The 26,703-nt window shown below is 39.0% G+C and overlaps 1 protein-coding gene across 1 annotated transcript in view; it reads left to right on the top strand.

Moving 5' to 3' along the window:
* The window catches only part of PPTC7 (protein phosphatase targeting COQ7), a 45,558-nt gene that overhangs the window by 6,797 nt on the left and 12,058 nt on the right, over positions 1 to 26,703 (top strand). The window contains exon 2 of the mRNA XM_061383837.1: positions 23,403 to 23,582. Within this exon, the coding sequence (XP_061239821.1) occupies positions 23,403 to 23,582 (180 nt within the window). The remainder of the gene's footprint in view (positions 1 to 23,402; positions 23,583 to 26,703) is intronic.

Genomic DNA, 26,703 nt, shown 5'->3' with positions numbered 1-26,703 from the left:
TTCTGAAAGAGATGGGAATACCAGACCACCTGACCTGCCTCTTGAGAAACCTATATGCAGGTCAGGAAGCAACAGTTAGAACTGGACATGGAACAACAGATTGGTTCCAAATAGGAAAAGGAGTTCGTCAAGGCTGTATATTGTCACCCTGCTTATTTAACTTCTATGCAGAGTACATGATGAGAAACGCTGGGCTGGAGGAAGCACAAGCTGGAATCAAGATTGCCGGGAGAAATATCAATAACCTCAGATATGCAGATGACACCACCCTTATGGCAGAAAGTGAAGAGGAACTCAAAAGCCTCTTGATGAAAGTGAAAGTGGAGAGTGAAAAAGTTGGCTTAAAGCTCAACATTCAGAAAAGGCTAAGATCATGGCATCTGGTCGCATCACTTCATGGGAAATAGATGGGGAAACAGTGGAAACGGTGGCTGACTTTATTTTGGGGGGGCTCCAAAATCACTGCAGATAGTGATTGCAGCCATGAAATTAAAAGACGCTTGCTCCTTGGAAGGAAAGTTATGACCAACCTAGATAGCATATTAAAAAGCTATTTTTAATATTAAAATATATTGTTAAAAGATATTTTAAATCTTTTATTCAATATTAAAAAGATATTACTTTGCCAACAAAGGTCCGTCTAGTCAAGGCTATGGTTTTTCCAGTGGTCACGTATGGATATGAGAGTTGGACTGTAAAGAAAGCTGAGCGCCGAAGAATTGATGCTTTTGAACTGTAGTGCTGGAGAAGACTCTTGAGAGTCCCTTGGACTGCAAGGAGATCCAACCAGTCCATTCTGAAGGAGACCCAGTCCTGGGTGTTCATTGGAAGGACTGATGCTGAGGCTGAAACTCCAGTACTTTGGCCACCTCATGTGAAGAGTTGACTCATTGGAAAAGACCCTGAAGCTGGGAGAGATTGGGAGCAGGAGAAGGGGATGACAGAGGATGAGATGGCTGGATGGCATTACCGACTCGATGCACATGAGTTTGGGTGAACTCCGGGAGTTGGTGATGGACAGGGAGGCCTGGCGTGGTGCGATTCATGGGGTTGCAAAGAGTCAGACACGACTGAGTGACTGACTGAACTGAACTTGAAACCTTAAACAGAAATAAAATCTAGCCTCTAGATAAAATTTTGATTGTGACCAGGAATTTGAAATGTTTCTGTGAGTTGTGCCAGTCTTAAAAGTAGTTTGTCTTGGGACTTCCTGGCAGTCCAGTGGTTAGGCCTCCACTCTTCCATTGCACAGGGCACAAAATCTGATACCTGGTCAGGGAACTAGGATCCTGTGAATCACTCAGGATGACCAAAAAAAAATTATTTTTTTAAAATAAAAAGTAGTTGTCTTAAAGAATGAGGATTACTTGAACAATATAAAGATAAAAGTTTTATTTAGGTAGAATGATGTTTTCCAACAGTCATAGTAATTTTGATATACTTGATCAAAAAGTTCTATATCTGAAAGTGAGTTGCCTTTTTAACAAAGTACTAGTCACCTTGGAGGAGTGCTAATTTCAGCCTTTCAAGAAGCCCTCTTTTGAATTTCCCTTATCTAGATTTCAAGCTGTGTCAGGAAACCAGTCTCATCATTTATATAGTCATAATTTTCTGACAGTCAGAATTCAACCTGACCTGTCAACATTCAGCCAACATGACCCTGACTGAATTTTTTTTTTAATATACAGTTCACCTGCCATGACATGCACTGTTTAAAGTGAAAAGTTCAGTAACACAACATTCATAAGGTTGTGCAACCACTGCCACTAACTAGTTCCAGAACGTATTCATCACTCTACAAGAAAACCCCTAACGATTAGTCACTTCCCAGCTCCCCTCCCTCGGCCCCTGGCAACAGAAAGTAGATTCTGACACTCTTACAGAAGGGTCTATTTTGGGCATTTCAGGTGAATGAAATCATGTAGTACGTGGTCTTTGGTGTCTTACGTTTTTCACTCAGCATAAAATTTTTAAAATTTACCCATATTGGGATTTCCTGGCAGTCCAGTGGTTAGGACTTTGCCTTCCAATGCAGAAGATGCCAGTTCAGGCCCTGGTCAGGGAGCCAAGATCCCACATGCTTCATGGCCAAAAAAACCCCAAAATATAAAACAGAAGCAGTACTAGAAGATTTACATACACTGTAGTGTATATTCCTTTTTATGGCCGAATATTCTGATATGGGTATGCCACATTTAAAAAAATCTGTTAATGGACCCTGTGTTGTTTCCACTTTTGGGCTGTTGTGAATACAGCTGCTATGACACATTTATGTATAAGTTTTTTTGTAAACATATTTTCTGTTCTCTTGGGTATATACCAAGAAATGAAATTGCTAGTCATATTACAACTCTGTAACTGTGAGCAATATAGTTGTCTTTATATATCTATTTTATATAGTTCTAATATAATTATTACTAGAGGGGGAATATTTTTTAAATGTCAGCAATCAGATATATATGTTCTGAGATCAATCAGTACTTTAAATATGCTAGATTTCATAATAATCTATTTGCTTTCGAGAGAAAATTGTGGAATGTTAAGGAAGTATGAGAATTGTTGGCTCAGTAAAAGAGCCTTCCAGGACTCGTAAAAACAGCAGGGTTTAAGAAGCTGCAGACGAAAAAATAGCCACTGATTAGTTGGTCTTCGACTCTTCATGGTATTCTCTCATTCTGTAATAGATTACAGGGTTAACAGATAGAGGAATTTTGCTGTTTGTTTCTTAAATCCTGTTCACTGATATTTTTCTCATTTTGCTACATAGGTATATTGTACTTTTCATAAGGTATAAGGTGTATTTTTAAAGTCATTTTCTCATTTGTTACACTGTCTGAGAGAGCTACTTTTCTTTTAGTCAGTCTCTAATCTAGGAATTCTCAAGCTTAGGTTTTAAATTTTCCTAATTTACCAGCTTCTCTCTCAATTTGTTAATAATCTCCTTAAAGGAATCTGGATGAATTTTTTTTTTTTTAATAGAGCAAGTAGTTGCATTTTAAATGCATGACTTAATACTTTTTAGAAAATATACTTTTGTTAAAAGGTTTTAAATTGTAGCAGAAGGTAAGAGGTAGATATTAGCTGGCTGTGCTGTGGGTGTTTTGGGGGGAGAGGAGTTGAGGGAACCTGGATTAGAGGAGGCTGTTCCTGAACTTTAGCCCTGCTTTCTGAAACTGGCCAATACATGACCTGAATGGTTGCAACAGTGTCCAAACGGAGTTTGTACTCCTGTGACTCAAGAACCACTACACCAGGTCAGAGTATTTGACCTACAACCATGTCCTTTGAATAAACGCTTATGTCAAGTTCAAACTAAATGTCAAATTCATTTTATAAAGGTCTCTGTGCCTTTTAGAGAGGCCTTAACTGGGACTTTAAGTCAGAATTTTCAGGAAAATGCTTTGGAAAAGTAAGTTGCCAGTTTGTTCTGTCTAAAGAAGTTTTACTTTTCTGTCAGTTGAAGAATGGTGTGCTTTCTAAGTTTGCCTTTCAAAGCTAGTGTTAACTTTTGGTCTCATTTTAAGAACTGGTTACCCATATCCTAATTTTTGTCATTTGTATTAAATTCAGTTATCTGTCTTGTTTGAGAGTTGTCAAATATTTTTAAAATCTGTTTTCTATCTCTCTGAGATCTAAAAGCATTTGTTTCCTGTTATTAAACCGTTCACACAGTTCATCATAAATCAACGCATTTTTTGCAGAAACTGACACACTGCAGAAGGCATTGGGCTGATAACACACACTTACGCATTTAAACTTGAGTTGACAAGTGGCACCGATCTTCCAGTTTAAAATTTTAAAGATGCTAAACACTTTTGAATGGGATCCCAAACTGGATTTTAGGGGAATGCTGTGGTGGTGGGGGTGGGGCAGTGAAGGAGCAGAAACTTTTCTTTAAAGAGTGAAGATACTTCATTCTGTTTTCTCCTAATTGTTCAATATCTGACACAAAGTATGATTCAACTTACCAGTGCTTTATTCAGTGCTTTAGATTTTACAGTGTATTTTTTTTTTTTTTTTGCAGAAATCAGCTGCCAGATTTATTAATCTATCTGAAAATAAAAATACAGCCAAACAAAAAGTAGAATAAGAACAGAACTTAAAAAAAAAAAAACCCTTTAGATACATTTCCCAAAAGAGTTTATAATGCAATGTTTTGAACCCTTCTGTGTTGGAAATATACTTAATGTTGGCCAATTACTTATTTTATTCAGTGAGTTACTACCATAAACAGCAAAATATATAATTTGTCCTTAAATACTATATAATCAATACCAATTCTTCCTTAATTCTTTAAAATAGCTCATAGTCCGATTCTTTTTCACTATCAAACTAGAATTTTTAACAGAATAAAAGAAAATGAGAGAAAAAAGAAAAAGTATTCTCAATATAATTTTCACTTGGATCATATTTTAAAGACCTACTTCAACTTCTCCAAATGTGTCACTTCTCTTTCCAATAAAATTTTTTATGTTTTATCTTATTTAATCTTTTAAACTATGAGATAGTTGCTCTTATCTCTGCTTAATCTGTGTCTGTTTACTCATCTATAAAGTTGACTCATCCGTAAGGTTAGTACAGCTAGTATCAGAGCTGGGACTTGAACCTAAGTTTTCTCTTTTGAATCTAGTGCTTTTAAATAAATGATTTTGTTTTGTGCTTATAAAAAGCAACACATGTTCTCAAAAACACAGTATGAAGTACTTGTAACTTATAACTCAGTTACAGTCAGTGTGGTTTCCTCTAACTTTTGTGTATATACACTTGTATGTATACAAATTAACAAATAAAATCAGGTTACTATATATTCTGCTCTGTAATGTTATTAATAAGTAATGTAACATGAACATATTTCCATACTAATAATCGTAGGTATATTTTACTGCATATATAGCCCATGAAGTCCTCTATTTTTAGTTATTTAGATTATTTCCAATTTTCTGTTACAAGTAACACTAGAGTAAATATCTCTACATTTGAATATTTCCTTAGGATAAATGCCTTGAAGAGGAGTTCCTGAGTCTAAGGCTGTGAACTTTTGAAAGGCTTCTGATTTAAATAGTAGTGTAGGTCCCTCCAAAAAAGTTATACAAATTCATACCTTTCCAGTGGTTATGAAATTACTCTTATTAGTAAGCTTATTGTTGGAACCTCCCTGGTGGTGCAGTGGATGGGAATTTGTCTGCCAGTACAAGGAACACAGGTTCGATCCCTGGTCTAGGAAGATGCCATGTGCTGTGGAGCACTAAGCCCCTGCGCCACAGCCACTGAGCTTGAGCTCTAGAGCCCTCAAACTACAATCACCAAGCCCTTGGGTCAAAACTGCTGAAGCCCGAGTGCCTAGAGCCCGTGCTCTGCAACACGAGAAGCCTGTGCACTGCAACTAGAGTAGCCCCCGCTCACAGCGACTAGAGAAAACCCGTGCAAAGCAAAGAAGACCCAGAGCAACAAAAATAAATAAGTAAAAATTAAAATGTATATAAGCTTATTGTTGACCTTGAGCCTGTCACATTTAAAAATTTATGAATTTGCTAGGTTCTTAAACAGTTATTTTTGAGGTGAATAAGTTTGTAGCTGGTGAATAGTTCTAGAATTGATTGAATTGTTGGTATGAATCCCACGGACTACAAAATGACTGCAAAAACTTTGCCAGAGACTACAAAAGTGACTTACTACAAAGAGTGCTTTCTGTTTAGCGACTGAGTACTATTTTGACTCAAGCCAGTTCCAACACATTTTTGCACTGATTTTTCTTTTACTCATTTCTTTTTGCTTGTTCCTTCATGGTGAGGGAACTTCTTTCGTTTTGTACTACTGTGACTGTACATTTTGATCTTTCAAGGATGCTGTCTCCAGTAGGTTTCTGACTTATCACAGTAGTCTGTGCTGTCATTTGAGGTAGATGCAAAAGGTTAGCTATGCTGAATGAAGCAAACAAGGAGTGCTTCTGTTTTGACATCAGTGTTTGGGTAGCAGTTTTGGATTAGAAAATAGATTTAAACTATTTACACAAGAAAACGGTTCATGGCCTCTAGGTTGAATGCTAATTGGCAGTATGGTCATCAGTGTTGCTATGAAATGAGAAAGTATAAACAGAGATGTCTTTTGCATGTATTGTTTTTAAAAATCCACTTCTTAATTCTTGAGAAGCCACATTCATTTTAGTTTTCTTGTTCATGTACACTGAATTCACTGAACAATTAATGGTCTTTGGTGTGTTTTATGAATAAATTCTACACATATATATTAAATAATTTACAGATTGTCTGAATTCAGTGAAGCTAGTTAATCTATAGCTATCTTTTATTTTATCAGAATTTCAAATTGAAAAATAGTTGGCCTTCATTTTTGTCAGTGGCTTAAAGGAGAAAAAAACTTCCTCAACATTCTAGTCAGGTGGTTAAAACTGAAGTAAAAGGACATGGGACATTGTTTTTCTAAATCATTATTGGAATTCTCTGAAAACATACATGAGGTGGTATGCTAATGGGAAAGGATAAATTGAGAAGCCTGCAATGGAATGTTTGCTTCAAAACTAGTTCATACAGTAAATGTAATATTCTTTCCAGGTGGCGCTAGTGGTAAAGAACCCACCTGCCATTTCAGGAGACATAAGAGATATGAGTTCTATCCCTGGGTCAGGAAGATACCCTGGAGAAGGACATGGCAGCCCACTCTGGTATTCTTGCCTGGAGAATCCTGTGGACAGAGGAGTCTAGCGGGCTACCATCTATAGGGTTGCAAAGAATTGGACTTGGCTAAAGTGACTTAGTATGTGCCTGTTAACTTTTATAGAGTTTCTAAAACAGGCTCCCTTGTCTTGCATTGTGACTTCAGTTCAGTTCAGTTGCTCAGTCATGTCTGACTCTTTGCGACCCCATGAACTGCAGCACGCCAGGCCTCCCTGTCCATCACCAACTCCTGGAGTCCACCCAAACCCATGTCCATCGAGTCAGTGATGCCATCCAACCATCTCATCCTCTGTCGTCCCCTTCTCCTCCTGCCCTCAGTCTTTCCCAACATTAGGGTCTTTTCAAATGAGTCAGCTCTTCGCATCATGTGTCCAAAGTATTGAAGTTTCCTCTTCAACGTCAGTCCTTCCAATGAACACCCAGGACTGGTCTCCTTTAGGATGGACTGGTTGGATCTCCTTGCAGTCCAAGGGACTCTCAAGAGTCTTCTCCAACACCACAGTTCAGAACCATCAATTCTTTGGTGCTCAGCTTTCTTCACAGTCCAACTCTCACATCCATACATGACCACTGGAAAAACCATAGCCTTGACTAGACGGACCTTTGTTAGCAAAGTAATGTCTCTGCTTTTCAATATGCTATCTAGGTTGGTCATGAGTTTTCTTTCAAGGAGTAAGCATCTTTTAATTTCATGGCTGCAGTCACTATCTGCAGTGATTTTGGAGCCCAGAAAAATAAAGTCAGCCACTGTTTCCCCATCTATTTCCCATGAAGTGATGGGACCGGATGCCATGATCTTCGTTTTCTGAATGTTGAGCTTTAAGCCAACTTTTTCACTCTCCACTTTCACTTTCATCAAGAGGCTTTTGAGTTCCTCTTCACTTTCTGCCATAAGGGTGGTGTCATCTGCATATCTGAGGTTATTGATATTTCTCCCGGCAATCTTGATTCCAGCGTGTGCTTCCTCCAGCCCAGCGTTTCTCATCATGTACTCTGCATAGAAGTTAAATAAGCAGGGTGACAATATACAGCCTTGATGTACTCCTTTTCCTATTTGGAACCAGTCTGTTGTTCCATGTCCAGTTCTAACTGTTGCTTCCTGACCTGCATACAGATTTCTCAAGAGGCAGGTCAGGTGGTCTGGTATTCCCATCTCTCTCACAATTTTCCACAGTGTATTGTGATCTGCACATTGTGACTTAGAATCTTAGAAAAAGGAACTCTGCAGAGAATTTGTCCTCCTGCCCTTTATTTCACAGTTGAGAAAACTAAAGTTTAGAGAAGTTATTTGGTCAGTGTCCTACAGCCAATTAGTGGCAAAGAATGCTGGGAGCTTTGTCATCTGCAAGACTCCTTTTCACGTGTCTTTCCATTCAGGCTCAGTTTAAGGTTCTGTGAGAGGAGGGCACGACACCTTGTGCAGCTGTAGGATGAGGTAATGCGCTCATTTCCTCTCTCTTTTTAAAATTTTCCTTGGAATAAAGTTGATTTACAATGTAGTTTTAGGTGTACAGCAAAGTGTATCACTTTTATATATATACACATTCTTTCTTTAGATTCTTTTCTCATACAGGCCATTACAAAGTATTGAGTAGAGTTCCCTGTGCTATACAGTAAGTTCTTATTAAGTTCTTATTAGTTATCTATTTTAGTAGTGTGTATATGTCAATCCCAGTCTCCCAGTTTATCCCTCTCCCCCACCCCCAGTGGATTAATTCTCTCTTTGAAGTGCTCAGGTGAAAGTTGGTATACAAGAATTTCAATATTCTAACTTACCAGTACAGTCAACTGAATTCATTGTTTGCTGGTTGTTTGCTGTTAGTCCCTGACAGATGCTGTGGAAAAGACCCAAGAACAAAACAGGTTTCAGCTCTGAAGTTTCATAGCCCCTTGGAGAAGTTCACATATGCACATATGAAAGAATGCATACACGTTAGGAGATGTGGAAGCATGGAGTCGGGGTTCCAGAGATCGGTTTTTCAATAAATTGAGCAAAGTGAGGGGATTGTTAAGGCTCTCCAGATTGAGTGATCAGCAGAGGCACAGAAGACTTCCCAAACACAGCTGTTTTGAGCCTAGAGAGTAGTTTGTGCTGGCAAGGTGGAGATGACTGAGAATTGATGTTAAAAAGCAGATGAAGACCAAGTTGTCAGAGGTCACAGTTGCCATGTTGGGTGTCGTCTTGTTTTTCGGTGTTGGTAGAAAGCTGTAGAAGATGTTTTTGCTTTTGTTGTTTTGGGTTTAGTTTGATTGTTTTTGAAGAAACAACACATTTGGATGGTACAAAATGCAGAAGATATTAAAAATTCAAAAGTATGCATACAGTAAAGTTTCCCTCTCACCCTTCCTTGTCTCCTAGCTGCAGAAGTTCCTCTCCCAGAAGAAACCAGTGATATCAGTTTCTTATATATTCTTCTAGAGAATGTTCTTAGAAAAACAAGTAAATAAGTATATATACATGGAAGGTATTTGACAAGAAATATAATATGGACATAGCAGTCTTGTTTAAAAAAAAGGTATAGAGGATATAATGAGAGCTCAGAAGGCAAAAGCCCAATTAGGAAGCTCCTGAAATGGTCTGAACTAGAATGGGGTTTAACTAGGGACACTGGGAAGTAGCTGGGCTTCAGGCACAATGCAGACATAGAATCAACAGGACTTAATGATAATTGGACAAAGAGGGTGAAGGAGAAAGAGAAATTGGAGTTGATGTTGAGGTGTTACCTTCTAGAAGTTTCTTTAAGGTTTCAAGCCTGGAAGTGTGGCTGGGTTTGGCTGCCTGTAATTGGGTTAGGAAATGCAAGAAAAGAGTTGACTTTGGAAATTGAAAACGGAATTGATTGGTAGAAGAGGCATTTCAGAGGCACAGTCATTTGGCTTGGGCATGCATGTGTCCATCTGGTCTTTATGGAGTCCTTAGTGTGAGGAAGAAGCTGAGTCTTGTTAGAATCTCTTGCGGGTTTGGATTTTTATACTTTGTTACAAGGCCCAGGCTTACCCTGGGCCTACTGGTTCCGTAGGTGGGGCTTGGGTTCCACAGGTCATCTCAGTGTGCAGCAGGAATTCAGAACTGTTGTGCCGGGAACCCCGCTAGCACTCGGGAATGAAAGATGTTACCAGTATGACAAAGTCTCAGCCCTGAAGGGGGTCACAATAAGGAGAGGAAAGTTACGATAGAGGCGTTGCTGTTACCATGATAGGCTCAGGAGATCGTTAGGTCCACTAACATCTATGTGTTAGTAGTTGTTATAAGATTCCCCATTTAAAATGATAAATTTCGAGGTGTGAACCTTGAAACATTTAGGCAGCAGGTGCTTAAGAGATATTTGTTAAAACTTCAGAGTCATTTCTGGAAAAAGAAAGCTAGTTTATTTCCTCAAGATGCAGGTGAATCTTTTTCTTTGTGTATTTTTTGGAGACAAATACAGATTTGTTCCTTGGAGCTTGAAAATGTTGCTGTTAAATGTTTAATGGAATATTGAATGGTGGTGGATGTGTGGCTGGGAAAGCTGAATGGACCACTCATCTTTTAGATGTTATTCATGAGTGGGAATTGTCTTTTGATTGAAATCATAGTCCAGTGTTTGTCAAACTTGCAGCCGACACTGACCAAAGAACTCTTTTTTCTTCTGATGGCTGCAGAGTCTATATACAGAGTCTGTAACTTGGCCTTTTTAAAGAGAGGCATAACACTCATTTACTGCGTATTGGCCATGAGCTGATCACTGTAATGAGGCAATCTTTACACCATTATCCCTGTTCCCTCACACCGGGACTTGATGTTCATGAGTTGATTCCCATTTATAGGTGAAGATAATGAGGCTCAAAGTGCTACCCAGGGTGCCCTTAGTACACCTCATCTGGAATTTGAACCCAGATCTGACTCTGAAGCCTGTGCCCTTGCCCAGTGTGTTTATAATGACTTTGAAGCCAGAAATGATCACTTAAAACTTTAAGGGATTCCCTGGTGGCTCAGATGGTAAAGCGTCTGCCTGCAATGCCGGAGACCCAGGTTCGATCTCTGGGTCAGGAAGATCCCCTGGAGAGGGAAATGGCAACCCACTCCAGCTCTTGCCTGGAAAATTCCATGGACAGAGGAGCCTGGTAGGCTACAGTCCGTGGGGTTGCAAAGAGTCAGATACATGTTTTACTGAGATAATCTTTGTTGGGTCTAAGTACTATTTTTTTTTGAAAGTCACCCGGTCGTTTCTGACTCTTAGCGATCCCATGAACTATACACTCCGTGGAATTCTCCAGGCCAGAATACTGGAGTGGGTAGCCTTTGCCTTCTGCAGGGGCTCTTCCCAACCCAGGGATCAAACTCAGGTCTCCCACATTGCCGGCAGATTCTTTACCAGCTGAGCCAGAAGGGAAGCCCTTTATTGTTAAGTTGCTCAGTCATGTCCAACTCTCTGTGACCCCATGGACTGCAGCATGCCAGGCTTCCCTGACTTTCACCATCTCTGGGAGTTTGCTCAAACTCAGATCCACTGAGTGGATGATACCATCCATCCGACTCATCCCCTGTCGCCCCCTTTTCCTGCTCTCAGTCTTTCCCAGCATCTGAGTCTTTTCCAATGAGTTGGCTCTTTGCATCAGGTGGCCAAAGTATTGGAGCTTCAGCATCAGTCTCCAGTGAATATTCAAGGTTGATTTCCTTTAAGATTGACTTGTTTGATCTTCTTGCTGTCTTAGGGACTTTCAAAAGTCTTCTCCAGCGCCACAGTTCGAAAGCATCAGTTAGTTATAACTATTTCTAGGCTAATAATTGAGAAAAGCCCCCTGATTAAAACAGAGAAAGACCTCAGTGAGCCTTGCTGAACTGTCAGTGGGCCTCTGGAACTTTGGTGGCCTCAGGCCAGCCCTTTGCTTCTGAGGGACCTCCCAGAGGCCTTAACTCCCACAGTGCATTGTTTGGCTAATTGCAGGTTAGAAGTTCGTGGTAGGGGGATGATAGGTGTTTACCCGAAGGCGAGATTTCTCTGCTCTCTCACCTTTATTACTTGTACTTTATTCTTATTAGTAAAAATCACAGGGAGCTGTCTGAAATGCCTCTCTCCTCAGCCTCCTCTTGCACAACTTGTATTTTCATCTTTGCAGGCTCAAATCAGACACCTCTCCGTGAATACTTTGCTGATTTCTTCAGCCGGATGTAATCTGATCTTCTTTAGTTTTGGTTTTAGTGGTGCATATTTATTTTTTATTTTTATTTTTTTTTATAGCCGGTTATCTTAAGCCTCTCAACCCTACTCCCCCCATCACAGCACTTGATTTTAAGTTCCTCTGGGCAGGAAATCTTTTAGTATATGTAAATCCCTTTGGCTCCCTTTCACCACAATGTTTTACATATAGGAAATAGTCAATAAAATGTTGAATAGCTTTACTATTTAATGTAAGTGTAAAATGCAGTTCTCACTGAATTTGTATAGTTTATCATTTCTCCCTTAAAGGTAACATGTACTCATTACTGAAAAAATGAGAAAGTATGGAAAATAAAAAGAAGAAAAAAATTACTTGTTTTGCCACCTGAAGGTCATTACTTAATTGAATAATATATTGTTTTCAACAATATATTGAAAACATAATTAGCATTCAGAAATTAAGAGTCAGTTCCTCATTTGGCAGCCTTAATTAAAAGAATTGTTTTCACTTGTTAATTAAAAAAAAAAAAGGCATTTATTGCCAGGGTTGCATGTGACTTGACCTCTCCCAGAGGGTGGTATTTTAGTAAAAAACAGCTGTTATTTTTATAGAGGGGTGAAGAAAGTAGGGGGTAAAATAGTATCCTCTTTGGGTGTCGTTTAGTTCCTAAGTCATGTCTGAATCTTTGCAACCCCTTGGACTGTAGCCCGCAGGCTTCTCTGTCCATGGGATTTCCCAGGCAAAAACAGTGGAGTGGGTTGCCACTTCTTTCTCCAGGGAATCTTCCTAACCCAGGGATTGAACACTCCCCTGCTCCCCGCCCGTCTCCTGCATTGGCAGACACATTCTTTATCACTGAGCCACCAGAGAAGTCTATGGCTTAATTGTTATGAATATTAGGTTAACCTTTAAGACCAAAATTCTAGATCTAATCTTATAAATAGAAGGAAAATTTTTCTGTTAACTTAAAGGGCCAGTACAAGGCACACATCAGATGGCTGGACTTTCATTGCTGTTATTTTTTTACTTAAACGTTAATTTATTAGGCATTGTGTAACATTTCCTAATATCTAGAAATGGAAAATCCTCAGCTTTAATCAGATCAGATCAGTCGCTCAGTCATGTCCGACTCTTTGCGACCCCATGAATCGCAGCACGCCAGGCCTCCCTGTCCATCACCAACTCCCGGAGTTCACTGAGACTCACGTACATTGAGTCAGTGATGCCATCCAGCCATCTCATCCTCTGTCGTCCCCTTCTCCTCCTGCCCCCAATCCCTCCCAGCATCAGAGTCTTTTCCAATGAGTCAACTCTTTGCATGAGGTGGCCGAAGTACTGGAGTTTCAGCTTCAGCATCATTCCTTCTGAAGAAATCCCAGGGCTGATCTCCTTCAGAATGGACTGGTTGGATCTCCTTGCAGTCCAAGGGACTCTCAAGAGTCTTTTCCAACACCACAGTTCAAAAGCATCAATTCTTCGGTGCTCAGCCTTCTTCACAGTCCAACTCTCACATCCATACATGACCACTGGAAAAACCATAGCCTTGAGTAGACGAACCTTTGTTGGCAAAGTAATGTCTCTGCTTTTGAATATGCTATCTAGGTTGGTCATAACTTTCCTTCTAAGGAGTAAGCGTCTTTTAATTTCATGGCTGCAGTCACCATCTCTAGTGATTTTGGAGCCCAGAAAAATAAAGTCAGCCACTGTTTCCCCATCTATTTCCCATGAAGTGATGGGACCGGATGCCATGATCTTCGTTTTCTGAATGTTGAGCTTTAAGCCAACTTTTTCACTCTCCACTTTCACTTTCATCAAGAGGCTTTTGAGTTCCTCTTCACTTTCTGCCATAAGGGTGGTGTCATCTGCATATCTGAGGTTATTGATATTTCTCCCGGCAATCTTGATTCCAGCTTGTGTTTCTTCCAGTCCAGCGTTTCTCAGGATGTACTCTGCGTATAAGTTAAATAAACAGGGTGACAATATACAGCCTTGACGAACTCCTTTTCCTATTTGGAACCAGTCTGTTCCATGTCCAGTTCTAACTGTTGCTTCCTGACCTGCATACAGATTTCTCAAGAGGCAGATCAGGTGGTCTGGTATTCCCATCTCTTGAAGAATTTTCCACAGTTTATTGTGATCCACACAGTCAAAGGCTTTGGCATAGTCAATAAAGCAGAAATAGATGTTTTTCTGGAACTCTCTTGCTTTTTCTATGATCCAGCGGATGTTGGCAATTTGATCTCTGGTTCCTATGCCTTTTCTAAAACTAGCTTGAACATCAGGAAGTTCACGGTTCACATATTGCTGAAGCCTGGCTTGGAGAATTTTGAGCATTACTTTACTAGCGTGTGAGATGAGTGCAATTGTGCGGTAGTTTGAGCATTCTTTGGCATTGCCTTTCTTTGGGATTGGAATGAAAACTGACCTTTTCCAGTCCTATGGCCACTGCCGAGTTTTCCAAATTTGCTGAGATATTGAGTGTAGCACTTTTCACAGCATCATCTTTCAGGATTTGGAATAGCTCAACTGGAATTCCATCACCTCCACTAGCTTTGTTTGTAGTGCTGCTTTCTAAGGCCCACTTGACTTCACATTCCAGGATGTCTGGCTCCAGGTCAGTGATCACACTATCGTGATTATCTGTGTCGTGAAGACCTTTTTTGTACAGTTCTTCTGTGTATTCTTGCCATCTCTTCTTAATATCTTCTGCTTCTGTTAGGTCCATACCATTTCTGTCCTTTATTGAGCTCATCTTTGCATGAAATGTTCCTTTGGTATCTCTGATTTTCTTGAAGAGATCCCTAGTCTTTCCCATTCTGTTGTTTTCCTCTATTTCTTTGCATTGATTGCTGAGGAAGGCTTTCTTATCTCTTCTTGCTATTCTTTGGAACTCTGCATTCAGATGTTTATATCTTTCCTTTTCTCCTTTGCTTTTCGCTTCTCTTCGTTTCACAGCTATTTGTAAGGCCTCCCCAGACAGCCATTTTGCCTTTTTGCTTTAATAGAAGCCATTAATTCTGTAACACACTAAGGGCCCTGTGTCTACTGTTCATAACTTAAAATCATTGTGACCCCCCACACCCAGATGATTTGTCTGTTGCTTCTTCCTGTCCAAAAAGCATTGCCAACAGCATTTAGCATTTGATTAAGATACTATTGCAGCTCAGAAAAGAGTGAAGTGACCTTTATCTGTGACTTCACCCTCAACTTTTAAGATACCCAAGGTCCTCAGCCACAGTTAAGTCCAAACACATGATTCCACATTAAATATTTGGTATTTAAACAGAAGAGGTAAAGGAAGTTAGAGAAAAGAACATTTTTTCTTTTAAAAAAGTTGACTTTGAGTTTCTTTGCCTTCATGCTGTCATTTCCTAATCATCTGGAGATTACAATCTCTAACTAATGAATTATTCTGGACAGCAGGTGTAAATGTATATATGTATGTGTGTGCATTTTAATTTGATTAATTATTGAGTAATTTCATGTTTGCTGAGCTAGAAAGGAATAGCTATTTTCTTTAGAATTCTAAAACATAAAATAGATCATTTATTCCTCCTTTGAGTCCATTTTTGAGCTTTGTTAACTGTTCTAGACAGTACTATTTCTTTAGCAAAATTTGAGTTTTGCTGACAGGTTCCCTTTTCACACATTTTATCATAGGGTTTGAACCATTCTTCCATCCTTTCAGCTTTATTACCTCAGCTTTGAGTTAGCTGTTTTACTTAGAGATCTTGAGTTCTTGACGTAGACTTGGTATCTGGAGAATTCGAAGATGCATGTTTCATCGTGACTGATGCATAGTGGTTACTTTGGAGAAACCTTGCAAAGGGAATATATCACTTGCTTGTTAAAGCAGGAAGGACGTCATAATCTATGTAATTTCACCTCTAGAGAACTGAAAGGAGTTTTAGTCAAAGCAAATTGTACTTCTTTGAATAAATCAACTCTTAAATACATTTTTCCAGTAATTCTTCTTTTTGTTCCCTTTGGGATAATTATTTGCAGATACATTTCACAGTCCTGAATCACAGGGGAGTGTTCTTAATGCCCAAATAGTTGAGGCTTCAGGATTGTTGATACAAGTGTGATCTGTTACATTTGCTAGAAAGTGAGTTTGTACTCTGTTCTCATTTTTCTCTAGTTATAATGCTTCAGGTTGTGATGTCTCTCCACAAATAGTGTTGGCTCTGAGAGCACTAGATCTCGTATTTGAAGAAGACCCTCAACATCTGAAAAGAAGCCAGCTGTAGCACTGCAATAGATACTGCCTAACCAGTTCCTCATTAAATGAGCACTCACTGCAGAAAGGGTAAAACCAGATATCCTTATCTGTTGGGTACAGAGGGTCTCCTGCTGCTTTTATTATTCAACTCTTGTGATCCAGCCAGATACTTAGTTTCTCCTCTAGAGTTTCAGTTCACTATCAAGTACCCATTCTAGTAGATAGGAGGTGTGTTTCACTGGTGGAGAAACAATCCCTGTAGAAGGAAACAATCCTTGTAGAACCGTCTTGCTTCATTAGAGAGTATGAGGTTCAATGTAAAAGGCCTTGAGATCATCAAAGATGCAAGGAATAAAACTCTTATTACCTTTGGGTACTACTTAGTATTTGAAATTCTGTCAGAGCTATTGTTGGATAAAAACAAATGACCATTTTTTCTTCACTGATTTTTATATTAAAATTGAAACTTAGTATTTATTTTTGGGGCATCACTTTGTTCTAGAAAATGTCTTATAACTGATCGCATGTCGATCTGAAGATGAGTATAGTAGGAAGAGTTTAAGAAGAATGGCAGCCTCGTGCTGCTTGCTGATAATGGAGAATGGTGGAGAAACTCAGGCTGGTGGTGGTCACTTAGTTCAAAATCTTGTTCAAGGTGAGCCTTTTACAACTACACAGTTAGGTGGCCATATGCAGTTGGAAAGAGGATTTTTAAGCTTCCACAGTTTTAGCTTACTTACCAGATCTTTTTTTCCCTTGTACTTTTGGCTTAGAATAAAGGTAAAATTTTGAGTTAATAAAAAGCTAAGTGATTTATTTTTCAAGTACAGCAAAGTTTTGTTTTTATGTGGTTATAACCATAGGCAAAGACAAAAATGTGTTCAGTTAAAAAAGTGAAAATTGTGTTACTTTAAGAATTTTCTTCCTGTAAAAAGATACATTTAAATAATGGGAGGTATATCTCCTTTCTTTTAAGCCTACTGTAGAAAAGCAGTCTATGGAAAACTTAGCAAAATATTTTATAAAAATCATAAATATAAATATTCTCTAGTTGCCTATTTCCCACTTCATAAAACTTGACATTTCCCATTGTAACTGGTACAACTAAAGGAATGTTCTGTGTCCTGTAGCTGTTTGCTCTCAGCCTTTTGCTCAGCTCTTTCAGATATGGAACCATTATCTTAATCTAATAATGGTTTTAATTGGATCTTAGGTTAAAGCAAACACTTCAACTAGACATGGGCTGACAGAATGTTATTAATGGAGACATAAGATGATTACAGTGAGTTAAAGGAAATAGCTTCTGTATTCAGTGCACATTCTTTATCTTGGCATTCAAAGCCTTTCTGTCCACCTTTTCAGCTTCACTTCTCTTCATCTCTAAAGAAATTATTGGTATATCATTCTGACAAATTGGGTTTCTTAGCTGTTCCTTAAACTTAATCAGTTGTATCTGATTTTGTAATTTGATGCCTAGAATAAGAATGCAATTCACAAATGAACTATTTGGCCAAGAATTCTTATTCCTAGGGCTTGCCTGGCGGCTCAGATGGTAAAAAAAAAAAAAATTGCTTGCAATGCAGGAGACCTGGATTCGATCCCTGGAGAAGGGAATGGCTACCCACTCCAGTATTCTTGCCTGGAGAATTCCATGACAGTGGGCAAAGAATCTGACATGACTGAGTGACTAACATTTCATTTCATTTCTTATTCCTAAGATAAAATTCCCCTTAACTCCTTAACCTTTTTGCTCTCTTCTCCCTGAGCATCCATGGGGTCAGTACTAGACCTTTGTCAAAGATCTGGCCCTGATTGCCTTCCTAGCTGCAGAATCTAAGGTCCCAACTTCATATAGAGCATGTCCACAAAAATACCCCACTGGTGCCTGAGAATCAGCATTCTTGAGACAGAAGTCAGGATCTTCTAAAGGCATTTTTACCCCCTCCTAATTGGGGTATCATCTAATCAATACTCATTCCTGAAATCCAGAAATCAACACTCATACTAATTGATACAAAACGTATTGCTGTAGAGCCCTGTTGTCTTTGTGTTCTTTGTATTTCCGGTGATTGTGTATTCTACTTTTCCCATTACCTTTAACCTAAAATCTCACAGCTGATGCCTGACTTCTTACCTCTCTTAATCTGTTCTGTCCACTGCTCTCAAGATTCATTTTCTAAAATATAGATTGGATTTTACACTTCTACCCAAAAACTTTAGATATTTTGTATTGTCAAGAGCAGTCTTCTTCAGTAGAAATACACTGTAAACTATATATGTAATCTTAAATTTTCTAGTAGCCACATTAAAAAAAAATGAAATGGATGATGTTAATTTCAATTACTATGTTTTATTTAACCCAATATATCTGAAATATATGTTCAGCATGAAATTAAGACATTTTACAGTTTGAGGGGTACTAGGTTTTTGGACTCCAGAGTGTATTTTACGTTTAACAGCTCATCTCAAACCAAACTAGCTACATTTCAAACTAAATGACCACATATGGATGGTGGCGCCCATATTGGACAGCACAGGTCTATACCATAAAGCTTAAAGTTCTTGGACTGCAGTTTTGGGCCCACCACAACTTTAGTTCCTGCACTGCATACTTCAACTTCTCTGCCACTCACCCAGGCCCCAGCAGCACCTAATTTGCTGTTCTTTTCCTTTAATTACCCTTCCCTGCCTGTGGGAATCTGACTTACCTTCCAGGGCCAGATCTGAATGCCACTTCCTAGTAAAAGCTTGCTCCACTCTCACAGTGCTCCGTGAGCATTAACCACTTGCTTTTGACTCTTCAGTAGCAGCGTTTGTGGGAGCCGTTTGTCTAGTTCTGTGAGTGAGTGGTCTAGCTACCCACTAGAAGGTGAGCTTCCCAGAGGCAGGGTGCACCTGCCTCAACCTCTGTTTCCTACCGTTCATTGTAGCGTTTGCTCCTAGGGATATTCTTATCCTTTGTTGCTTGATGTCTTCGAGATCTAATGCTATTTCTCTTTTAACAGTTGTTTACTGCAATGAAATTTCCTTTTATATATGGATCAGTTCCACTATTTAATTGGAAGTGTTCTCTCATTGTGGATTGAAGCTTTTGCTTATGCAAGAGAGGAAATACTCGTTTTCTTGTAGAAATAACTGCCTAATATGAATAAACTAGGTTTCAAATGTAGGTTACTCTGGTTTTAGCCTGGTTCTAATCCCAAATGCAACTCTTTCTGTTATATAACTTGTTCTGTGTAAGTAAACTTTGTATGTGTACTAAGACTTTTCCCCCCAAAGATTTATTGAAAAGTTTACATGCTTCTTGAATCCCCTTTTCCCCTAACAAGATTTGCAAATGGAGTTTTGCCTGGGTTCTTTTTCCCATATAAAAGCAAACAGGTGCCTGAAAGGTTATGCTCTATTCTGGGAGATATCTGATTAATGTTGAGGGGCTATGCCAGGTCAGACTCTGTAACCCGTTGACAGATTGTTTAGTGAGTGCCAGGATCAACTCTCAACATTATCTCAGGTTTTAATGGTTTTCTTCTGAAGGACATTTGTAGATGAAACCAGTTTGTATTTAAAGTTAATTGTGGCTCTCAGATCAGAGACTGGTTAAAAAATTCTTTCCTTGAGCAAACAGTAGTTTGAAAAGAACAAATGATTCATCAGATGCAGTTGTAAGGACTATAATTGCATTCTGTGTTTTAACACAAATTATTGCATTTAAATCGTGGTAAAAATCTTACCGCTGGTGAAGTAAAAATTCCTCAAAAGAAGCTCCCACTAAACTTTCGTAAGAATTTCTAGATAGCCTTCCAACTGCCTGAAAAACAGCGATACTTCTCACTGGGAGGGTAGACTTCAGCCATCCCTGAAGCTTCTCTTTCTGCCTGCCTCTCTGCACCCCATCAGTCTACCTGTGAGTCCTTTTGTTGCACTGGATCCCAAATCCTGCACTCTTACTGCACTGCCACTGTTTCCTAACGGAGCCACTTAGACTGTCTCCAGACTCACGCCTTCACTGCTTTTGCTCTCCACGTGGCAGGCAGAAGGATCTTTTTTCTTATCGTTATTACTGTTTAAATTTTATATAATGGAAAATTTCAAGTATATATCAAAATAGAAGGATGAATGTATCTCTCATTCAACTTCAGTTATCCATTCATGGCCAGCCTTATTTCATCTACTCTTCTGTCACACACACACACACCCCCCCACTAATAATTTGAAACAAATCACAGACATATCTAATCAACTAATTTGTATTTTGCCCTAAAGTGAAATTTTGCCTTGTGACTTCCCTGTCAGCTAGTGGTTAAGGCTTCATGCTTCCACTGCAGGGGGCATGAGTTCAATCCCTGGTTGGGAAACTTACCACAAAGCATGGCCAAAGCGGGAGGGAAAAAACATGAAATTTGCCTGTTGGTTGGTCATAAGAGATGGGAAGGTTTCTGCCACAAAGTGATACGTTATTTGTCAACCTCTTTACTGTCTTCCAGCTCTGTTTCCTCTTATTTTTTCAAGATGTGTTCCACTTCTGTTTATTAAGTGCCATTACCAGAGAAACATGTAATGTGTTCATTTTATGTTGTCAGTTTTTCAGAGATGCATATATAAGCACCTTGCTACTTTTGTACCAGATATATTCTTTGAAGTGTGTAAGTTGAATGTACAAAAAATATACATATAGCCCATTTACACTTCAGAAACAAGCTCATAGAAAAAGAAATCAGGTTTGTGGATACCAGAGGCAGGAATGGGTGAGGGGTAATTGAATGAAGGCAATCAGAAGGTACAAACTTCCAGTTATATTAAATAGGAGGAGCCTCGTAGGCTGTAGTCCATGGGGTCGCTAAGAGTCGGACACGACTGAGTGACTTCACTTTCACTTTTCACTTTTCATGCATTGGAGAAGGAAATGACAAGCCACTCCAGTGTTCTTGCCTAGAGAATCCCAGGGACAGGGAAGCCTGGTGGGCTGCCGTCTATGGAGTTGCACAGAGTCGGACATGACTGAAATGACTTAGCAGCAGCAGGAATGTAGTATACAATTTACACTTCAGAAACAAGCTCATAGAAAAAGAAATCAGGTTTGTGGATACCAGAGGCAGGAATGGGTGAGGGGTAATTGAATGAAGGCAATCAGAAGGTACAAACTTCCAGTTACATTAAATAGGAGGAGCCTGGTAGGCTGCAATCCATGGGGTCGCTAAGAGTCAGACACGACTGAGCAACTTCCCTTTCACTTTGCACTTTCATGCATTGGAGAAGGAAATAGCAACCCACTCCAATGTTCTTGCCTGGAGAATCCCAGGGATGGGGGAGCCTGGTGGGCTGTCATCTGTGGGGTCACACAGGGTCAGACACAACTGAAGCGACTTAGCAGCAGCAGGAATGTAGTATACAATTTAAATTATATGATAAATATAATTAACACTTCTATATGTTATATATGAAAGGTGTTAAAAGATAAAAGAGCAAATCCTAAGAATTTTCATGCATTGGAGAAGGAAATGGCAACCCACTCCAGTGTTCTTGCCTAGAGAATGCCAGGGACAGAGGCTGCCGTCTATGGGGTCACACAGAGTCGGACACGACTGAAGTGACTTAGCAGCAGCAGCAGCAGCAGCAGCAGGAGAGAAATCATTCATGGGTCCTTGCTGGTGTCAATTAATGAGATATTTTACCCCTTTTTTCTTACTAATAAGTTTTCAAAAAGTCCAGTGTGTGTTTTATACTTAGAGCATTTCTCAGTTTGCATCAGTCAGGCCCATATCTAGTGCTTCCTAGCCACACACGGTGGTGGCACTTATTGCTGGGCAGTGTGTCCGTGTACAGGATGGTGGTTGTCTCTGAGGGAGGAGCAAAGAGGGTAAGATACATTCTTAATTTTGTTTTCTCTTTCACAATTATTGACCAATATTTGAAGTTAAAAGTTTGCTGCCTTTGGTATTCTTCATGATGGCCAACTGGCTCAGTTGTATTCTCACTAGCATCAGCACTTTTTATTTATTTATTTATATATAAATGTCTATTTAGTTCTTTGGCCCATTTTTTGATTGGGTCATTTATTTTTCTGGAATTGAGCTGTAGGAGTTGCTTGTATATTTTTGAGATTAGTAGTTTGTCAGTTGCTTCATTTGCTATTATTTTCTCCCATTCTGAAGGCTGTCTTTTCACCTTGCTTATAGTTTCCTTTGTTGTGCAGAACTTTTAAGTTTAATTAGGTCCCATTTGTTTATTTTTGCTTTTATTTCCAGTATTCTGGGAGGTGGGTCATATAGGATCCTGCTGTGATGTATGTCGGAGAGTGTTTTGCCTATGTTCTCCTCTAGGAGTTTTATAGTTTCTGGTCTTACATTTAGATCTTTAATCCATTTTGAATTTATTTTTGTGTATGGTGTTAGAAAGTGCTCTAGTTTCATTCATTTACAAGTGGTTGACCAGTTTTCCCAGCACCACTTGTTAAAGAGATTGTCTTTAATCCATTGTATATTCTTGCCTCCTTTGTCAAAGATAAGGTGTCCATATGTGCGTGGATTTATCTCTGGGCTTTCTATTTTGTTCTCTTGATCTATATTTTTGTCTTTGTGCCAGTACCATACTGTCTTGATGACTGTGGCTTTGTAGTAGAGCCTGAAGTCAGGCAGGTTGATTTCCTCCAGTTCCATTCTTCTTTCTCAAGATAGCTTTGGCTGTTCGAGGTTTTTTGTATTTCCGTACAAATTGTGAAATCATTTATTCTGCTCTGTGAAGAATACCGTTGGTAGCTTGATAGGGATCGCATTGAATCTATAAATTGCTTTGGGTAGTATACTCATTTTCACTATATTGATTCTTCCAATCCATGAACATGGTATATTTCTCCATCTATTAGTGTCCTCTCTGATTTCTTTCACCAGTGTTTTATAGTTTTCTATATATAGGTCTTTAGTTTCTTTAGGTAGATATATTCCTAAGTATTTTATTCTTTTCATTGCAATGGTAAATGGAGCATCAGCACTTTTTAAGAAAATCAGTTTTCATTCTTATAAAATACAACAAAGATTAATAACACAAATAGTTATGTGCAAAGATGAAAATCCTGCTGAAAACAACCTTTTGGTTGGGAGGCAATGCCACCCTGTGGTAGCTCACGTGTTTATTCATCAATATATGACAGATCAGATTCTAAGTAGAGAATGTGGCTTAGTAGTATTAGTGTATAATACATTAAACCTGACTGCTTTTTATTCTGAATTTCACAGTAAATTTATGTACTAGTGTGTAGTAAAATTAGTAATAGGAAGACGGGGTAAGAATTCCTGAGACACTGATTAGGACTATCTTTTGAATGTAAAATTTTTATTTTTATTTTTTAGGAGTTGCAGATGGCGTAGGAGGATGGAGAGACTATGGTGTTGATCCTTCTCAGTTCTCAGGGACTTTAATGCGAACATGTGAACGGTTAGTAAAAGAAGGACGGTTTGTCCCGAGTAATCCTATTGGTATCCTCACCACAAGCTACTGTGAGTTGCTGCAAAATAAAGTACCTTTGCTTGGTAAGTACATATCCCATGTGTTTTCCTCTCTAAACATCCCCCCACCCACCCCCGACTCTCCCCACCCTCTGGTGGTTCAGACAGTAAAGAATCTGCCTGCAATGCTGGAGACCCAGATTTGATCCCTGGGTTTGGAAGATCCCCTGGAGAAGGCAATGTCTGTCCACTCCAGTATTCTTGCCGGAGAATCCCATGGACACAGAAGCTTGGTGGGCTTGCAAAGAGTCAGACACAACCGAGCGACTAACATTTAAAGAAGCCCAGGAGGTGGTTAACAGCAAAACCAAGAAAATCACCGGCCCAGCTGTTTATCCGAGGCTCTTCCTGTTAAACAGTTTGATGGAGAAGCTATAGGCTACACCAGAATACTTAATACTGCGTGAGATAAATACAGCCACTTTGGAAAACAGTTTAGAATTAAAGAATAAAGTTAAACATGAATAGATAATATGCCCCAAAAGTTCAGCTTCTGGGTCCTTTACCTTGAACTAGAGAAGCTCTTGCACATCAAGAGATGGTACAAGAATGTTCATAGTAACCTCATTTATAATAGCAGAAAACTGGGAACAACCTTAAAGTCATTTATAGGAGGAAAATGCATTTTTAAATAGAATGCGTTAAGGTTGCATGCAGTACTCAGGAGCATGTTGTTGAGGAGAAAGATGACTTTGCAGAATACCACCCACCAGTCTGAGTCCATAAATTTCCGTTTCAGAAACATAAAGCTGTATCATTTAGGGGTTCTAAAATATAAAAGAAGAAAAGCAAGTGGTTGTATAATTGGGTTAGTGATTCTATCCCAGGGAGGAAGAAAGGGGATTGAGGTCCCACGTGTAATGCTCAGTTGATTACTTGCGGGGAGTTCAGGTTGCAGATAGACTGCCCAATTGCTTGCAGTTAGCAGTTACATTAGTCTGTATAGATCCCTGTTAATCTTGTATTAGAAAATATACAAATATGTAGTGTTTGTTTATATGGCATGCCAGTGAAGCGTTCTTTGGCCAAGCTGCTCCATTTGTTTGTTAAATGGTTTCTTGGGCACTTACCCAGCCTTCTAAGCAGGCTCTCAGAAAGGGTGTTATTAAGTTTCTGCTAATTGCCAGCATCTTTCTGGTTACTAGAAGGCCCCCTCCCAGTCAGCAGGCACATTTAAAATCAGCCTTCTCTTTTCAGTGTAAATGGAGATTTCCATTTTTGTAGAATTTTACCTTCAATTTGAAACCTTTGTGAGAAGGGGTTGTTTCCATCATGCTTCTGTCTTCTCTGTGCTGTGATTAACCTGCTTGTTCTCCTTCTAACTGAAGAGAAATCTTGTCTTGAGGTTTCAATATACTGCTTTGTCTTAATCTGCTATTTTAGGCTTGCAATCTTGAACTTCCCTGGTATCTTGAAATATCCTAGACTCTATTTCTAGCACCTCTCTGTCAACTTGCCATATGACTTTAGGCAAACCACCTAACCTCTGACCCCCTTATTTCATGTTAACTAGAGAAATCCATTTTTGTGAAAAGCAGTGACTTAAAGCTTCTTATAGTACTCAGAAGCATCTTAAGGGAAAAGAAGACACATTGCAGGGTACCATCTGACAGAGAGTCTGTAGACACAATACAAGGGGCCTGACTCCTATGCATTCCTGTGAGTCTTCTGCCAATACCACTCCAACCCCAACCCTGTTACTAAATTATGTGACTAAATTATTATGACTTGGAATAAACCATTACAGCCTATAACAACTATCCTCATTTTGTGCTTTGAAAGCTTTGTTTTTTTGCTGAGTTTCTTCCTTATAACTGCTTTTTCCCCTATTCACCTTCATGTAACTGGAGACTTAGTAGAATAAGTTTAAGGACATAAAAGAGGTTCTTTTACATTGAATGTTATAACTAACCGCTTTCTCCTAAAAGACACTTGGAAATATGTTTGACAACATACATACTTCTCTCTTACCTTATCTACATATCTCTAAGCTGTTTGTAACAAAAACCCAAGTATATTTTGGCAAAGGCAGGCTGCTAAGTTTTATTGAACCTCAGCTGTAATTATAAATAATAACTTTATAAGATTAGGTAATCTTTTTTTAAAAAATCTTACAACTTTGAAAAAGCATAATTCAAGTATAAAGGGTGAGCTGATAGCTGTAACCACTTATTTCTTGAGAATTTCTAGCTGCTTTTAGATCTGAATTGGCATCACAGGCTAATTGTTTACATATATTATTTCTTCAGAAACCCTTAAATGGATTTAGGTCTTATGAAACCAACATATCTTAAGAATTTGAGGAATTAATCCTTGTAAGGTTATCCCTTTCTTCCTTTGCTGCTGAAAATGCTTAACTGTAGTTTACAGAGTAAGGGCCATTTTATCATGAGGGATATGCTTGGGGACCTGTCTGGATTGCTCATCTGAGTATTCAACATGGTTCTTAGCACTCTTTTCTTTCTTCTTTGCTTGTTTGTTCTTCATCAAACATTTAAGGATGAACTCGTCTCCCCATGTTAGACTGTCAGGGCCTGAGCCGCTGTACTCATCAGTAATTTGAAGAGGCCCAGATGATTGTGTAAGGGTGAGCTTCCCCTGTTTGGCACTGCTTTGCATGTTAAAGCTCTGTCTATCACTCAGGAGGACCATTTTGATTCTAACACAGCGGGTGACTGCCACAAGGGTAGCAAAATGATAGCCTAGGTTTGTCAGTGAGTAATAATGAGTCAACATGAGTCCTTCCTGCAGCAGCATCTTCAGGACTGTGCTTCTCATCTGTCATTTTTTTGTTCTCAGTTGAATTAATCCCATCAGCTTTCAAAAGATCTTTTGTGTGGTGGTTCTGTTAATGATGTAAATGATTAGATTTTTTGTGCATTAGGTTAGGAAGGAAGGGTAATTGGTGACTTTAGCTCTAATGTAAGCTATAGAATAGGTTCTCAGACAGCATGACCAGTTAGTTACAATACAAAATACAATACAATACAAAAAATACTGTTTTTCTTTTCTTTGACATTTAATGGGTAGGGACTAGATAATTTAGTATTAACCTGTCAGATTTGTACCCGTGCATATACTGTAGATAACAAGGAAACAATTTCTGAACATTACAGTGACACAAATGCTTATATTTAAGTGTTTT

The sequence above is a fragment of the Bos javanicus genome, chromosome 17, assembly GCF_032452875.1.
Source record: "Bos javanicus breed banteng chromosome 17, ARS-OSU_banteng_1.0, whole genome shotgun sequence".
NCBI lineage: Eukaryota > Metazoa > Chordata > Mammalia > Artiodactyla > Bovidae > Bos > Bos javanicus.
Note: the sequence above shows the minus strand (reverse complement) of the source record. Positions and strands in the feature narration are given on the sequence as shown.